Below are 12,411 nucleotides of genomic sequence, written 5' to 3' on the forward strand. Positions count from 1 at the left end.
GCAGAACATTTAATAAAATGATATATTCTCTTTATTTTAGTGGAAAAAATAAGTTAAGTCTTAATATTATTAAATTGATATAATATATTAAATATTTAATATTATTAAATTGATTAAACATTAGTATTAATATTAAACTGATTTAGTTTTTTTCTTTTGCCACATAGTAGTATTAGTATCATTTAACAACTGTTAATAGAATATTAATATAATAAAATTTTTAGATTAACTATGATATGTGATCATAGTCTTTAAAAAGTAGAAAAATGACTGAAAGGAAGTACACTGAAATGTTAATGTTTTTGCTTTTTTGTGTGTTTCACTACATTTTTCATGTTTTCTATATTCAATGCTTATCATTGTCATGAGCAGGAGATATAAAATCTATTTGATACCCCTGAATGTTGCACTTATGTGCACAAAGAAATCACAATTTTTATTTAAATTACAATCACTTGAGATGGAAGATGATTCTAAATGATATTATAGCAGAATCTATATGTAAGATTATTTTTTGCTAAAAAAGAAGTTTTTAGGGAGGAATGGATAAGAGAAACAAGACAGAGCAAAAATGATAGAGGCAACTATCTTCCACAAAGCTTATAGCTCACCTCGTGGGCTAAACTGGAAAAGAAGACCTCAGGGAAAGGGGAGCAAAACTGCCCCTCGATGCAGGAGCCGCTGATAAGCAGGGGGCGGGGGGGACTAAAAGCTTCAGTTGACTTGGAGGAGTGATAGAGCTGACAGATATGAATTTTTCAATTTTATGAGAATGATAGAGATCTGAAATAAATCTCCAGTATTTTCTTTTTAAGATAAATGTTTTAAAATAAATGCTTGCAGCATGGATGGATGGCTAGTGCCTGAGTCCTGTCTTGGAGCTTATCATAAATAACATTGAGAAAAATAGCTTTGACCATTCTAGAAAGCACCTTTATTTTTTACTCTTACGAACTCAGAAGATTACATTTTGATGCATTAAGCCAGATTTTTTTTAGGGAAGCTGCAAATAATACCTGGAGTACAGAAATTGTCTTTAGTTGGAAATAACTTCTCAGGGCTTGGTTCAGGAGTGAACCTTAGTTTCAAGATGAACCTGAAAAACTGTGGATATAGCCAAAGGTCAGAATACAAATTCAAGTTGGACGGGCTTCTGATTTAGCAAATCCTTTGGTGAACTTCCAGGTGAAACTTCAATGTCCTTTAGCCCTTTTGTAACCTTTGTAAACATAAAATTTCAAATATCAGATTTGCTTGAACTTTTTGTTCTCTTCTGGTCTGACCATTGGAGAACTTGTAACTGCTATGGACTTTGGTTTCGCAACTCCGTATTGAATGAGGGCATTCAGAGTAGACATAATGAATAGTCAGACACATCCCTAATCTTTTAAAGTGTTAACCTCATTACACCAAAATGACTCAATGTCAACTGTTTACTTCCCTTTCGTTACTCTGTTATGTTTGAAGGAGGAGCCACATATTAGGCAGAAAGCTGAATGAGGAGCCCTGTGTGGTTGAAAGGCCTGAGACAACGGGCACTTGGTGTGGAGGGAAGTCAAAACTCAATTCTGTATTTCAGATCCAATTAACCAAGATAAACTGGAATCCTGATTTTTTATGTTAAATTTCCCAATTTCTAAATGTCATCTCTAGTTTTTAAACACACAGTACATGCTAAACCAAACATTTCCATGACTCCAACATTTTTGCTAATATTTGTTTAAAAATCTCATTTCCAAGGGTTGCTAAGAATTGATGATTAATTACAATACCTATTAGTTATCTCCAAGAAACATGAGTTAGAGTATTCCAAGGTAGGCCAAGAAGGTTTGGGGAAGAGACATCCTCTTTAGGGGAAAAGATAGCATAGGCATTTGGTAGCACTGGGGGCTTGACGGATGTCAGGAAGATGTACGGAAGTACCCCAACCCTAAACCCCATGGAAGTCATAGTTAGGGGCCCATGTGGTTATCATCCTAAGTAAAAGAAAGAGAACCTTCTGCGAGTCCAGAGTGTCTCCCCTATGCTCTGCAAGGATGCTTTTGGGTTCATCTTCACATAATACTGGATGGAACCCACCCCATCACTCCTTACTTTATAATGTTCCATAATGAAAAAGGGGCCTTCACAAAGCTTATCTCTTAAAAGTGCAAAAGAGCCCATTTTTTCCTACCCAAGTAGCTCATAATGGAGCAGACAAACTGTCAGAAAAAATAGACTTCATCATGGTGAAAACCTCTGCCTGGCACCCATCTATCATAAAGCAATCTGCTGGAAGTCTTGAAAACCTTCATTAAATTTCCTGTCTTTCTCCTGACAGTTATAAAATGTTAACAGTATTACTCATGATGCAGGGATCTTCAGAAATTCTTTGTCCAATCCCTTTTACTCCCATCACCCATCCTCTGATCTTTGCCAAAATCTGTGGAAACATGTGAAATCGTAGGACCCTGCACACACCCCTCCTGCGACAGCCCCCCTTTTGGGAGGTCAGAAAGGAGCAGTGGTGGTCTTCATAGTTGGAAAGCTCTCTAGTCACAAGATGCAGAGGGGAAAGTTTTCCTGCCTTCTGATTCCTCCTTCAAAAGCCACACACACGTTTAAGTTCATGGGCTTGATCTCGTCCTATCCTTAGCAAGTATTTCCTGACCCTTTTTCATCCCCTTTTCTCCTGCCAACCTAGCAAGTAACAAGTTTCCACCTATCCATGATGTGAGGGTAGTGGGGGCAGCGGATCACACAGTTTATCATGTCGATAGTTTATTGAGATAAAAATTTTCTTAATAACCTTACTAGTGCAACTCCAACTCCAAGGGCCGGTTCAGTAATTTGCCACCTCTCCTAAGAAAAAGAAACAGGGTTTTGCATTGGGTTTTGCATTTTGACGGGGGTGGAAGGGAACCACAACGAGATACAGAATTCACAGCAGAAACAAGAAGAGGCACGTAGCATTGACACCATGGGCTGATCTAGGACACACACAGCCTGGTGACCACAGCTATAAAGGCTTAGCCTGGCTTCTCAGAGGTTTCACAACACATCTCCAAAGCAAGCCAAGAGCAACATAGGAACAGTCATCTCACCTGCAAAAGGAACTGGTGCATCTTTATCCAGGGCTACCAGTGGTGGGTCCAAAATGACTGTGTCATTGTTCTCAGTTATGACTCCATGATATGAGGTCTCGATCCATGGCTTATGCTTGTTGACTAGAAAACAATGGAGAAAAACAAAACAAAACAAGAAGATCATCATATGAACAATTAACCAAAATAATACTCACTTGCACATTTGGCAACCACAGGTTCCCATACAACAACCCCAAGAGAGCTGTGTTAGCTCATTGGACACCCAGAGAATCTTCAGAGTCATGCAGAGAGGGCTTCCACAGCTCACCCCAGGTACCTTTAAGCTAAGGGGCAGGACCAAGACTCAAACATTTTTCATCTCTAAGGTCATGGACCTTTCAACTTACAAAATCCCATTATTTCTATTTCTCAATGCCCAGTGTAGAGATTATTAAGAATTGATTCATAAGTTAAATTTTCAAATCCCAATCTCTGTTAATGGATGTTTCAGAGTCCATTATCAATCAAAAATCTGGCAGGTTATGGCTGTGTGTGCTGGGATTTCTGATCTCAACCTAACTGGACCTATCCTGAAGAGCTATTTACAGGCATGTGTACGTAATATATACATATGTGTAAGTACCAATATATATGTATGCAACAAACATTCCAATATTTTCTGATCATTTCAAGACTAAGTCCTAAATTATCAAGCAACTTAAGTCACTCTTCAATAAATTGATGAGCTAAATCACGTATTATCTGATGAACTATCAATACACTTAAGTATCTAACAAGTTCTAGGTTGAATTTTGTCTACCTTCCAGAAAGACACATTAGAATCCTAATCCCCAGTACCTTGGAATTTGACTGTATTTGGACATAGGACTTCACAGAGGTGGTCAAGTTAAAATGAGGCCATTAGGGTAGGCTTGTCCAACATGACTGATGTTCTTATAAAAAGGGGAAATTTGGATGCAGAGACAGACACCCGCACAGGGAGAGCTCCAGGAACCAGAGCTGATTGCCACAGGCCAGGGACCTACTGGGAGCTGGGAGAGCAGCTTGGAATAGAACTTTCTCCAGCCCCTTCACAGGGAGCATGTTCTGCAACACCTTGATTTCAGACTTCCGGCCTAAAGAAGTGCAGGACAATAAATTTCTGTTATTCTAAGATGCTCAGCTTGTGGTACTTGGTATGCAACCCTATAAAATCAGTATCATATGCTTATAGTCAACAGGGGCAAATGATGGGAAGAGAATGGGAATCAGTCTTGTGCCAAAAATTGGTGTAATATTCCTTTGTGGGCCTCTTATCTGGTGCACACCCAATTTCTGCCCATTCTGTCTCCCTGGTATGTTCCATCTGAGGCCTGTGCCATTTGGATCACTGCAATAACCTTGTGACTGGTCTCACAGCAGAAAATTCTAGTTCCCCCTAGTCCACACTCCACACACACTGGGCTCAGGAATGACCTCCCTAAAATGTTTATATGATTGCCCAGCTGTGAGACTCTTCATCTCTATTCAATCCCCACATAGCCTCACAGAAGTCTAAAAGCAAATTAAATGATTTTAAAACAAAACAACAGGTTAGAGGGAGACCTAGAATAATCAGGTATCCCAACACCAGTTTCAAAGGTGGGGGTCCCATATGTAATACTCTACCAAGCACCCTGAGACCTAGGCATGATCACTGTAAAGATGATGAGGAAGTTAACTCCATGAGGTGTGACTGTCTCAAGATAACCACGTGGTCAGTGATTAACCTAGTGGGAAAACCAAAAGCTCTTTCATATTTTATGATATCCAAAACACACACACACACACACACACACACACACACACACACACGTTACGATATATATACAATGCACACTGTATCTATTATGTTACAAATTTTTCAATTTGGTAAAGCAAGACCTTAGAGAATTTAGAACAGCTCCACAGAAGTCTCCTACGCCTTCTCAGCCCACCATCCTTCAAAAGGCCACTTAAGCGCTGTCCCAGGATGGGAGGGACCACCATTTTTCTCTTTCTTACTCCTTCCCCAGCAGTCACAAACTAACTGGGAGGCAGTCCAGGGGGGCAGGGTCACATGTCCCACTAGTCTCGGGTCTTGGCTCCTAGATCCACTTCTGCAGATTGAATCATGCCCAGGGTGGAGAGCAGCCCCGCCTGCTGCCGGTGTGCATGGAGCCGCAGGCTCATCCATTTTTGTATTTTGGCATTGAAACGGGTGCTTCATTATGGACCCTGGAAGAGTTACAGCCATCCTGGGCTGTCCCCACACTCCTTTACTCTTTTATTAGCCATCAACACAAATGCAAAGTAAATAATTTGCAGCTGTTGTGAGAATCAATTAATCTTTTTTCCCCCTTAATTAAACCGAGGGGCCTATTCATTAGAAATGTGTACAGAGCATGCACCAGGAGCTCACCCAGAGTTTCAGATTCATTGTGCCGCTTGGCTCAGGGGCAGGCCACAGAATCCAGGGTCACATTTCAGCCCTGGCTTAGCTGCTTAGGGCTACTTCTAGGTGAGTCAGCCCCTCAGAGTTCCCTCTACTGTAAAGCAGGGATGATGACATCATTCAGAGGGTCATCCTGTCGCTCAGCTACCTTGGGCTGGACCCACAGCCTCTGCCCTTCCGTGACTGACTTCCTGCCTATCTCTGGGCAGAGGTGGTTCATAGGCCAATTCTAAAGCTGAGGTTGCTCCCTCATGAGAGGGGACAGGTTGATTTCCTGCTATTATGGGCTGCCTCCCTTGACTTCCGGCTGCTGCAGTTCCTTGGGTGCCTATTACATATTGCATGCACATTTTCAGTAATCCTCGCAATAACAGCATTAGGTAAGGTGAGGCACTGGGACTCCAAGGGTTTAAATGTTCCCATTTTGGAACAGAAGAATGCTAAATCCCTAAAGTTTTCCTATTTCTTTCCACATTCCAACTTCCCTCAGACCTATCTGGACTTTTGTATTATCAGGGTTGGTAAACATTCACATTTTGATGTGCAAACAAAATTAAATCTGTTTTGTCTATGGATCAAATCCTAAGGGTTCCAAACCCAAAACTTAAATCTACATTACTTTTACAGTGAGGATAATGTCTGTGGCTGAGCCGAGCATTGTACAGGAAGTGGGGGTTTTCGTTGTTGTTTGTTTGTTTGTTTGTTTGTTTCTTCTGTGTCCATTCCAAGAATCTTGCATCCAGGTCATCTAGATTTTTTTATTCTTTCACTCCATCAAATAGCTGGATCACACTCCATTTAAGTTTACATCATATTTGGAAGGAGTCTCCTTTGTGTATGTTTTTGTTTTCTGACTTTAATAATCGTCTTATTTATACTGAGTAATGAAACAAAGAACTTCTTCAAACATGTTTTAGTTTTTAAATCATCCTAATTCTCATTCTTTTTTCTTTTGGCATTTTTTTATTGACTCTTTTTAGACATACATGACGGTAGAGTGTACTTGGACATGTTATACATACAAGGAGTAAAACCGTTACTAATTAGGATCCTATTCTTGGGGTTGTACCTGATGCGGAGTTTCTATGGTTGTGTATTCATATATGAGCAGAGGAAAGTTATGTCCAATCCATTCATTCCGCTGTCTTTCCCATTCCCATCCCTCACTCATTCTTTGTAAAATGGAGATACTTATTTCTCAGAATTCCTATGACAATTGCATGAGATAATATAGACAGATGTAGCACCCTGGCTCAGAGTAGGCCTTATGACACTCTGAAGTCCCCCTCGCCCATTTCATTGTCCTGGGTAGCCAAGGTGTGGCCCTCCAGTCTCTGAGATACTCAGTCCAGTTTTGTTCATTCAACAGGTATTTATGGAGGGTCTCAAATATATAGAAAACATTCTAAGCACTAAAGTAAAATGGGGAGAAAAGTCCTTCCAAAAAGCATTTGACAAAATTCTGTGTCCATTTAATTTAAAAAAAATGAGAAATAGAAGGAGTATCTTCGATCTGATAAAGAACTTGTACAAATACAGACAGAAAACACCATGCATAATATTCCAAGAGTGAATGCTTTTCCCCAAGAGAAGGAAGAATTCAAGGATGCACGTTCTCTCTTCTTCTATTGACATCATGCTGGAGGTTCTAACTAGTGCAATAAAATAAGAAAAAAATCAGTTTAGAAACCAAACTATAAAGTTGTCTTCATCCATAGAGAACATAATTACCAATTTTAAAAATTCTATACAATAAAGCATGCTATTAGAACTCATAAGACCTTTTAGGAAGGTCATAGAATAGAAAGTCAATGTGTAACTTTCAATGGCATTTCAATGTATATTAGCAATAAATAATTGCTTAGCAACAAATACAAAAATACTATAGTGGCATCAAAAATCATGAAATACTTGTAATAACTTTCACAAAATGCATGCAAAATCTGTACACTGAAAAATCCAAGATGCTTCTAAAAAATTTAAAGACCTGAACAGGTCTTAATAGAATAATAGACAGTGTTCATGATTTGGTAGACTCAATATGGTTAAGAAATGAATTTTTCCTAAAATTGATCCACAGATTAAAGACAATCCCTATCAAAATGCCAGAAGGAATTTTTTAGAAAGATAATCTAATTCTAATATTTATGTAAAATCAAAAAGGCCTGACATGGTCAAAATAATTTTGGAAAAGAAGAACAAAGTTGGAAGACTTACTTTACCTGATTTTAAGGCATTTTGAAGGTACCCTAATCAACACAGTGTGAAATCGACAGAAAGATAGACATAGGGATTGACATTAAATAATGAAGTCCAGACATAAATAGGTATGCATGCAGTCAATTCATTTCTTGCAAAGGTCTCATGACAATTCAAAGGGAAGAAGGATCATCCTTTCATTAAATGCTGCTGGGATTTTTTTAAAAAGGCAGAGGAAAGGAGGAGAGAAGAAAAACAACTTCAACTCCACTGTGCATCATCCACAAAATTATCTCTAAAAGGACCATAGTCCTTAAATGTAGGAGTTTAAAGTCTTTAACAGAAAGTATAAAATTTTAGTGTTCTTCGGTGGACAAAGACTTATTAGAAGGGACAAAAAACTGGAAGACAAATTGAAAATGTCAAACGTTTTAAGAATTGTGAAATTATATTCTCTAAAAGTCATGTTTAATAAAAATAATTTTTAAAAGTCACAGATTAGAAAAAAATATTTGTAAAACATCTCATAAAAGACTTGTATCCAAAATATATAACTCTTAGAATTGAATAATGAACAATTGTATTTTTAAAATGAGCAAACATTGAACAAATCTGTCACCAAAATAAATCCATGAGCAGCGGGAAGGAACCAAAAGAGATGGTCAACATGAATCATGAGGAACACACAGTAAAGCCACCACAGATATGACCACATGATCACGTGGATAGCTGAGATCAACAATTCCAAGTTCCAACAAGCAACTGGAACTCTCGTGCATTGCTAGTAGGAATGCAAAATACTACAGTCACTTTGGAAAACAACTTAATAGTTTTTTCAGGATGACTGGGAGATTCCATTCTTAGGACGTATTCATGAGAAAAGAAAATATAAACTACACAAAAAGACATATATGTAAATGATCGTATTAATTCAGAAGAGAGCCAAACTGGAGACTAGCATGGTCATCAAGTAGGAGTAAATAAACAAATGACAGTAGATCCAGCTAATGGATACCTACTCCTCAAAAAAAAGAGATCCACGGCTGATCCACACAACATAATGGATGAATTTCTAAAGCATGCACTGAAATAAGATGAAATAGATGAAAGAAGTCAGACACAAAGAACTTTACATTGTTTGATGCCATTATTTGCCACTGTAGATGATATGGAAATGTAGGGCAAGATTAGCAGCCGTTAGGGTAACATTTGATTGCCAAGGGGCAGGCGGGGACTTGGTGGGATGATGGAACTACTCGATACCTTGACTGTAGTGGTGGTTATATCTGTGTGTTATATCTGCTTGATGCATTTGTCAAAACTGATCCAGCTGCACTCCTAGAAAGGGTAATTTTATTTATTTATTTTTTTTTTTTGCAGTACTGGGGATTGAACCCAGGGCCTTGTGCTTGCAAGGCAAGCACTCTACCAACTGAGCTATATCCCCAGCCCGAAAGGGTAAATCTTACCACGTGTAAATTATACCTCCATAAGTGTGAAGCAAGAGTGAAATATGTCCTGTTATACTAGGAGGCGGGGAATCCATGATGACCAGTTATGGCAAGGAGATAAGAAGAGGGGGTGCGGAGGGCTACGTGAAGGAGAGCAGAAGCATACCCCAGCCTTGGTAATTCAGGATTACCTCCAGGAGAAAGTGGCTTCTAAATCATGAGCAGTCAGAATCAAGCAAACACAAAGGAAGCAGCAGGCCCAGGCAGAGGCGTGTGAAGGGGCAAAGGCCCAAGGGTAAAGCAGCTGATGTGCGGTTGAAAAAACGTGAGTAGTTAGGTTTGTCTGGAGAACAAGGTTGGACGGGGCAAGGTCAGTGCATGGCTGATTGACAGGTAGCACCCAAGCAGGGCTAATGGCACATGCAGAATCATCCAGAAGCTACTTGGCTTCTGGCTTCACAGGATGCTGAGGAGCCGTGTCTTATCCAGGAAGAAGCAGTAGGCCTTGATCCTTGTGACTGGCTGTTATTTCTTACTTAATCCCCCCCTCTGCCAATCCCTGCCTGACCAAAATGTTTTGCCTTTTTGTTCCAATGGATTGAGGTCAGTGGGTTCATGCTTTGCTCTATTTAGATGGAACTTCAGAACGGAACCCCTGTCGACTCTTCATAAGGCAATGCTCCGTTTTGCTGCACACCCTTTCTTGAGGTTGAGCTCTGTCATATCATGCCCCTTGAGGACTGCTTCTTGCCTCTGTCTTGCCTCTTCTCTACGATGTTTCGGTGTCTGGAAAATGCCTGTCTCTGCACTCATGCAGAGGGAACACTGGTGTGATATTTCTGCTCCATTTACAGAGAAATTAGGTCTTGCCACCCAACACGCCTTTAACTAGAGCACAGAGGCGCTTCTCAGGAGAGCTCCTCGGCTCTCTTCTCTTTGCTTCCACTCTGCAAAAGTGTGCTAATGCCCGTAGCAAGCAGCAGAACCCCGTGGCTGGTGATTTACCCTTTGCTTTTTTCTGCTTCCATCCCAAAGTTCATTCTTGTGGCCACTGCTAACTCCTAAATCCTCAGAACTCCAATTCTGCTACCTCAGTAAAAGTAAGCTCTGAGGAAAAAAATATGCTTTACTGATTGCAAAAGGCTTCAGTGAGTTGAGGACACTTCAGTAACAGATTATTCCAGTGGTCAAGTCGATCTTTTCCTGGCCACGCCCAACTTTCCCTTCTGACCTAATCTACTGGAAGAGTTTAGGCCAGGGTGGATCTTGGATCCCTGGGAAAATTGATGGGGTGGGATGAGCTTAATTGTTTGACTAGTTCGGGTTCAGAAACTATAGTATGTTTGGTGATGGGAATTTGGGATCTTGAGATACAAGCTTATGTAGAGCTGCAGCCAGTCTTTAGGCAATGATCACTCAAACTTTAGGGAAGACCTGAAAAGTCATTAATATGAGAAAAAGTCAATCGACCAGGGGATGCAGGATTTGGGAGTGGACATGCAGAAAGAAGAGCTGCATCCCAGAAGTTGCAGGAAACATGGCAGCTGGACCTCCACTTCCGCCTTCCAGGCCAGGCCCTGCTCACCCTGCGTGGACTCCTCAGCCCACCACAGGGTATATGAGGTTATCTCAGGAAGCCTTTCAACAGTTCTCTTCCCAGCCACTATTTTATTTTTATGTGTACTCATTTGAATGGGTGTCTCTTCTTGCAATAAAATGATTCCTGGTCATTATAATCTCATATTTTAAGGTATTTTTAATCCCTGTTTCAGTGTGCAGGGGGGATGGGATCCCTGTCTAAGCAGATCTGTTTCCTGAACTTTCTAACCCAGGATTCTTTTGCAGCTGTCCTAGGGGGAGAAGTGAGGTGATCCCTCATGTGCCCCTCTCCTTACATCCACCCCAGACTCTACCTATCCATCCTTTCTGGTTTAGCTCAAGCCCCACCTCCCCCAGTGCCATCTTCTGTACCTCTGCGTCTCCACTCTCACGCCACAGACTTACTGCATTGCCATTAGCTGTGTCCTTGTCCCTCTTCCTCACAGAATGGTGTGCTTCCTTGAGCGGAAGGCGGTACTCCAGTCATGAGGAGGACCACTGTTCATAGAGCCAGGCACATGCGAGGACATCGAGGTGGGTGCATCTGCCTTCCTGACACCTCCAAGACCTGAGGCAGTTTAGCTATGCTTTGAGTTCAATGAGTAAGGATCTCACAGTGCCCAGATAGAAAGAGGGGTACCAAACCTCAGGCTGAGATCATTGCTGAATTAGAGGTAATGTACACTGCTTGCTGGGATCAATTAGAGCACTTTAAATACAGATCCCATGTGTGTGACTCATATGCACAAAAATTCACAGAAGAGGAGGCTTATTTGCACTGTTCTAATTCTGTTGAAAAGAATTTGTGGGAAAGATGACCGAATCATTCATCCTCAGCTGCTCAATAGGCTCTTTCATTGAGTCCAGAACGATTTCCTTCCCTCCAACGTGCCTCCCTCCCTCCCTTCCTTTTCTCCTTTATTCCCATCCATTTCTCCATCCAACATGCCCGTTTTCTTCTTCCTTTCTATCTATCCCTTTCCACACACAAATAATTGTTTAGAGTGTGAGTTCTTTCAAAGTCATTAGCCGCATTTTGCCAGCCTGGGGATGAACCACATGCCAACAGTCCATTGGTACAAGCAGGAGGAACGGGACCAGGGGAGGCAGGATGGTGCCCCGGGGCACCCTGTAGTCTGACAGAAGTGAGGTTTCAGGTCGTTGGTACCTAAGTCATCAGGATGAAATAGCTTGGCCAAAGCTCACCTTCAGACACACCCTGAGATTGGGTGCAAGGGGAATGGGCTTCATTTCAAAGTCCTAACCCTGAAGACCAGCAGGATGCCCTAGTCAGGTCTTTCTACCTTCCCAGATCCCTGCTCAGCTACCTAAAATGGAAGTAACACCAACCCCACTGTGTTATGGTCTGGATGTGAGGTGTCCCCCAAAAGCTCACATGTGAGATAATGCAGGAAGGTCCAGAGGAGAAATGATTGGGTTGTAAGAGTCTTAACCAATCAGTGAATTAATCCCTGATGGGATTATTTGAAGTGGTAGGGTGTAGCTGGAGGAGATTGGAATTTGGGTGTGGCTTTGGGGTATACAGATGGTATCCGACAGTGGAGTCTCTCTCTCCCTCTGCTTCCTGATGACGCGAGCTCTTCCCTTCGCCATGATGCTCTGC

The 12,411-nt window shown here is 41.1% G+C and overlaps 1 protein-coding gene across 1 annotated transcript in view; it reads right to left on the reverse strand.

The window, feature by feature from the left end:
- The window catches only part of Clstn2 (calsyntenin 2), a 559,342-nt gene that overhangs the window by 339,937 nt on the left and 206,994 nt on the right, over window positions 1-12,411 (reverse strand). Inside the window, exon 2 of the mRNA XM_047565351.1 lies at window positions 3,084-3,206. Coding sequence (XP_047421307.1) covers window positions 3,084-3,206 — 123 coding nt within the window. The remainder of the gene's footprint in view (window positions 1-3,083; window positions 3,207-12,411) is intronic.

This window comes from Sciurus carolinensis, chromosome 9, assembly GCF_902686445.1.
Source record: "Sciurus carolinensis chromosome 9, mSciCar1.2, whole genome shotgun sequence".
Classification (NCBI taxonomy): Eukaryota; Metazoa; Chordata; class Mammalia; order Rodentia; family Sciuridae; genus Sciurus; species Sciurus carolinensis.